The sequence below is a fragment of the Vigna unguiculata genome, chromosome 10 (assembly GCF_004118075.2).
Source record: "Vigna unguiculata cultivar IT97K-499-35 chromosome 10, ASM411807v1, whole genome shotgun sequence".
NCBI lineage: Eukaryota > Viridiplantae > Streptophyta > Magnoliopsida > Fabales > Fabaceae > Vigna > Vigna unguiculata.
In genome coordinates, this window is record NC_040288.1 from 31,687,070 (window position 1) to 31,692,311 (window position 5,242).

Consider the following 5,242-nt stretch of genomic DNA (forward strand, 5'->3'; position numbering starts at 1 on the left):
ATAGAAAAATAGGTAAAAAAATTGTAATAAATTATGAGTTTATGCTTAATTTTGTTTTTGAAAAAAAAAACATAATAATAAGTACGTTTGTATTTATGAAATTTGACTCAAATCAGAACTCGTGTATATCCAAAATTTTGATACATTTTGATCCTCAAACTTTATAAAAAAAAAATTAATGAATATAATCTTTTAAATTCAATTACGTTTAGCTTTTATGATGTGTCGAACGCGTTTCATATTAATATTAGAGTTATTTATACAGTTTGACACATTCGCAGTTCAATATCTACTTAAAATTGTGTTCGACACCTTAAAAAAAATTAACTTAATTAGATTAAAATCATTCGTTCCTTTTTAAAATTTAGGAACCAAAATATATATCAAAATAGTTTTAGACAAAGACCAATTTTAATTTTAAAATTTTAAATCAAAATTTAAAAACTAAAATCATTATTAACCCTAAAATTAAATAAAAAAATAACCATAAAATATCTAATTTAATTACCATTCATTCCGGATATATATTACATTTAATAAATTAAATTTTGGTGGACCCATATAGCAAACCTTTCCATTCAATTATCCGCTGTAGGCTCTATCCTCACTAGTTTTGTTTATTATTTTATTGAACAATATTTTAATGAAAAGATAAACAAAGCTGATGAGAGTAAATCTTGTTATCGTAGTAAGACTGAGACTGATTTTTTTCCAGTCATACTTTATCATTTCCTTAGTTATGATTCTGTAACCCTCACGTGGCAGAAGCTGACAAGCCCCTTCTACATTCAATATAAAAACATTGTATTTTATACTATTTTCCTTAGTACTGTGAAAAGGTCACATTTGCATTGCAATTTCCTTGCCCAAACAGAAACCATGTCATCCATGGCTTTTCTTTCACATCCTTATTTCTTTGCAGCTTTGACCCTTTTGGTTCTTCAATTTCTGTTCAGAAAATTGAACAAAAGGGATGGGAAGAGGTATCACCCAGTTGCTGGCACTGTGTTTAATCAGCTCATGAACTTCCACAGGTTGCACCATTACATGACTCATCTTGCTGCCAAATACAGAACATACAGGTTGCTCAACCTTTTCAGATATGAAGTTTACACTGCAGAACCAAGTAATGTTGAGTACATACTCAAAACCAATTTTGAGAATTATGGAAAGGTAAAAACTTTATCCGTTAATGGATGATTCTTTCAAAGATAGACCAGGTCTTTTGCTATCATTATCCCAATTCTTTACTATTCTACTAGTTGAATAAATAAAATATTGAATCTTTTTTGTTTTGTTGAGACATTTCAACTTTAATTTTAGAAAATGTTACAAGATCTATACAAAAATTTAGGGGAGAATATAACATTACTCGTTTGTACAGAAAAGCGTTACAGGGTCTGTTTTGTTTCTTAGAGTTGTTAAATGGAAGTGGTGAGTTGCCACTTACCTCCCTAGTTGGTAGGGTTCAAGGAACTGAAGAGGTTATTGGATTTCATATTGTTATCTGTCGAATTAAAAAGCTTGTTTTCCATATAACATATATGAAAAACTGAAGCACTCAGTTATAACCATTGAAGAATTTTTCTGATTTTGAAAGCGATTGGGTTGGGTATATCAATTTGCCAACTCTGTGAAAAGTGACATGATGTTAAACACTTCAGTGCTATAGTTCATGGTTCTGCTTATGATACCTTTTTTCCTGAAATGAATGCAGTAGTTATATCCTGCTGAAATAGGTAATAGGTGTAAAAGTCAAAGTGAACTTCGTCTGCATGGTATGAAAACCTTTCCATTGATGGTTAGGAACCTGATTCAGAATCTGCGGCCTGCTTCTTAGTGTAGAAGTTGCTTAAAAATGATAACTCAAATTCGAATTCGTCCTTTCAAATTTTGGCAATGGTAACTTAATCCATCTTCGTTTTGAAGGTAGACTAGATCCTTTCCAATTTCCATGTTGTGGTCGAACACTAGCTTAAGACAATTGATTTATGAGTTTTCTTTTTTATATGTCACTCAGTTTTCTCATTTCTACTTTGGATTCCTAACAAGTGCAAGAGGGTATACATAGAGCTTTACAACCCTGTAATATTGATTACAATTTTTGTTTTAGTATCCTCCAATATCTTAGATGTAATAATTACAGAGATACTAAACATTAGGTATATAGATTTGTGATAGGCCTTTATGATTTATTTAATTAGGCCAAATAGCTTCAATGTTATTTCTTTAAACTTTTGTGCAGGGCTTGTACAACTATCACAATTTGAAGGATTTACTAGGTGATGGGATTTTCACAGTTGATGGTGAGAAATGGCGGGAACAAAGGAAAATATCAAGTCATGAATTCTCTACGAAGATGTTAAGGGACTTCAGTGTTTCAGTATTCAGAAAGAATGCAGCAAAACTTGCAAACATAGTGTCTGAATCTGCAACTTCTAATAGTTCTCTGGAAATCCAAGTGGGTATATATATATGTTCTGAAAGATGCTATCATATTACCTTCTTTTATCTACTTCTTAGGATGTTAACGTGCTCCAATAATTTATATAGGACCTTTTCATGAAATCAACACTGGATTCGATTTTCCAAGTTGCATTTGGAACTGAACTTGACAGCATGTGTGGATCAAGTCAAGAAGGGAAGATTTTTGCTGATGCTTTTGATGCATCAAGTGCACTCACCCTCTATCGTTATGTTGATGTCTTCTGGAAGATCAAGAAATTTCTGAATATTGGAACAGAGGCCAAACTAAGAAAGACTACTAAAGTTTTAGATGAATTTGTTTTGAAGCTAATCAACACTAGAATTCAGCAAATGCAGATTTCAGTGGGGGGTTCTGATGTAAGTTTATTACACGCAAGCTGTTTTTGTATATGATTAGAAGAGTAACCTTAGCTGTAGAATAAAAAATGGAAGCTTAAGATTAAACTTAAACAAAATAATCATGACCATTTATATATATATATATATATATATATATATATATATATATATATATATATATATGAGTGCATGACCAAGATTAACTCTTTTAATCGATTACCACCAATATATAATTCATTTTTCACTCTATATCTGTAGAGTAAACGTGAAGATATTCTGTCAAGGTTTCTGCAAGTGAAGGGAAATGATTCAAAATACCTTAGAGATATAATTCTAAACTTTGTTATTGCTGGGAAAGACACAACGGCAGCTACACTTTCTTGGTTCATGTACATGTTATGTAAGTACCCTGCAGTTCAAGAAAAAGCAGCAGAAGAAGTGAAAGAAGCAACAAACACAAAAACAATTAGCAGCTATACTGAATTTGCGTCAAGTGTAACAGATGAAGCTCTTGAAAAGATGAACTATCTTCATGCAGTTATTACAGAAACTCTCAGACTCTATCCTGCAGTTCCTGTGGTAAGATTAAGTTCGAGGTTGAACTCTTCAACTTCACCACTGCATGCAGTAGAAACAAGTCTCCACTACTGCTCCTACCTCTCAATTTGTTTTAAAATTGTTTTTTTTTTCTTCAAATAATTTCATGCTATTCAGCTCTCAATTTCCATCTAAAAAATTGATCACGTTTTGAAATCTTCTTAAACAAGTATATTGAAAACCAAAAACAGAGATGTTTTCTCATTTTTGTCATGTTCTGTGGTCCTAGCTCAAGGGTGTGCTATATATGGTGAGGCATGTCCTTGTCATGGATGTGTGTTTCATTTGTTTTTTCTATAAACTAGTAAGATTTTTGAAACAGAAACCCAATGCACTCATGTTCTAAATTTGATTTCTAGACCAAGTACAAAAGATCCAGCTTTAAGATTTTGTCTCCTTAATTTGATGCAGGATGCAAAGATTTGTTTTTCTGATGATACATTACCAGATGGGTACAGTGTTAACAAGGGAGATATGGTATCTTACCAACCTTATGCAATGGGTCGGATGAAATTTATATGGGGTGATGATGCAGAGGAATTTAGACCAGAAAGATGGCTTGATGAAAATGGCATTTTTAAGCAACAGAGCTCTTTCAAGTTTACAGCTTTTCAGGTTAGTAGAGTTTTCCTTAGAATATTTTTTACAACTATGCTTATTATGCACATGATCAAACTCCTATCTTTTTGTGTATTTTCTTTGAACAAGCATTAGATGAATTTTGATTCATTTGCAGGCTGGTCCTCGGATTTGTCTAGGGAAAGAGTTTGCTTACAGACAAATGAAGATATTTTCAGCAGTTTTGTTAGGTTGTTTCCGCTTCAGATTGAATGATGAAAAGAAAAATGTGACCTATAAGACGATGATAAATCTTCATATTGATGGAGGCCTTGAAATCAAGGCCTTGCACAGATAAGGGATTAAAAGATTTTTGGAACAATCCCAACTCTACTCAAAAGCTAAAAGTTAAAGTAGTTCATCAAAAAAAGAAGATGAAAGAGTATTTCAAAATTCAAAGATATGTTGGTTGACAAGTTATTGTATTAACGTAATTTGATAATGTATACTATTATACGACTTTAAGTATGTCTCAAGAAAATAAATAACTATTTTATTCCATACGATCTTCACTCTTACATTCTCATCATTTTTATTTGTAATATAAATAAGAAAATAAAGATAACAACAATCCAACTAAAGACTACTACAGTGTAGAAGTTTAGTGTTCTCTAGGAATCATAGGGATAATTGAGCCTCACTATATAAAAGGCAATTAACCCAACCTCTTTGAACGCAGACTGTATAAATATCAGAAACTATCATAGAAGACTTTGATGTCATATGAGTTAAGTCCCACATCGTATAAAACTAAAAAAGTTAACCATTTTATAAAGAGAAAGTTTCAAAATGCTATTGTCTCAAGTCAATGCCTTGAAGGGGCCAATAACTCCTTGATGACATATACCCATAAACAAATTATGGTCTTGTAGAAAATACTTACCTTTGTACGAACTAAAGAACTCGTCTACATGTACAAATGTTTGATAGAGTATTTTGCAGAGCGATCAATCAACCTTTTGTAATTATTTCGATGAATTTTTTTAAAAAACTTAATAGATAGGTGATAGAATTTCAGTCTATCAACTATTTACCAAACTTTAAGGGATGAATTAAATAGGAAGACAAATTTCAATAAATTGTGTGTTAAGCATTTATAAAAAACATTATTAAATTATGGGTACAATTTTCAATATATATTATACATTGAACATTTATATATGAATTGTCTTGTATTAGGAGGAATAAATATAAACACATT

At 31.3% G+C, this 5,242-nt stretch overlaps 1 protein-coding gene across 1 annotated transcript; it reads left to right on the forward strand.

Annotated features, from left to right (window-relative positions):
• Positions 1 to 814: 814 nt before the first annotated feature.
• Positions 815 to 4,542, forward strand: LOC114165943 (cytochrome P450 704C1-like). The gene is made up of 6 exons (XM_028050582.1): positions 815 to 1,173; positions 2,246 to 2,461; positions 2,554 to 2,844; positions 3,085 to 3,405; positions 3,835 to 4,038; positions 4,160 to 4,542. Exons 1-6 carry the CDS (start codon positions 880 to 882, stop codon positions 4,337 to 4,339), a joined length of 1,506 nt encoding a protein of 501 aa, XP_027906383.1. The 5' UTR covers positions 815 to 879; the 3' UTR covers positions 4,340 to 4,542.
• The last annotated feature ends 700 nt before the right edge of the window (positions 4,543 to 5,242 follow it).

What these genes read in the sequence shown, in the direction of transcription:
- LOC114165943 (XM_028050582.1), top strand. Translation starts at nt 880, where the DNA reads ATGTCATCCATGGCTTTTCTTTCACATCCTTATTTCTTTGCAGCTTTG. An exon ending in ATTTTGAGAATTATGGAAAG is followed by an intron (nt 1,174 to 2,245) that starts GTAAAAACTTTA and finishes ACTTTTGTGCAG; the next exon opens with GGCTTGTACAACTATCACAA. An exon ending in TCTATCCTGCAGTTCCTGTG is followed by an intron (nt 3,406 to 3,834) that starts GTAAGATTAAGT and finishes AATTTGATGCAG; the next exon opens with GATGCAAAGATTTGTTTTTC.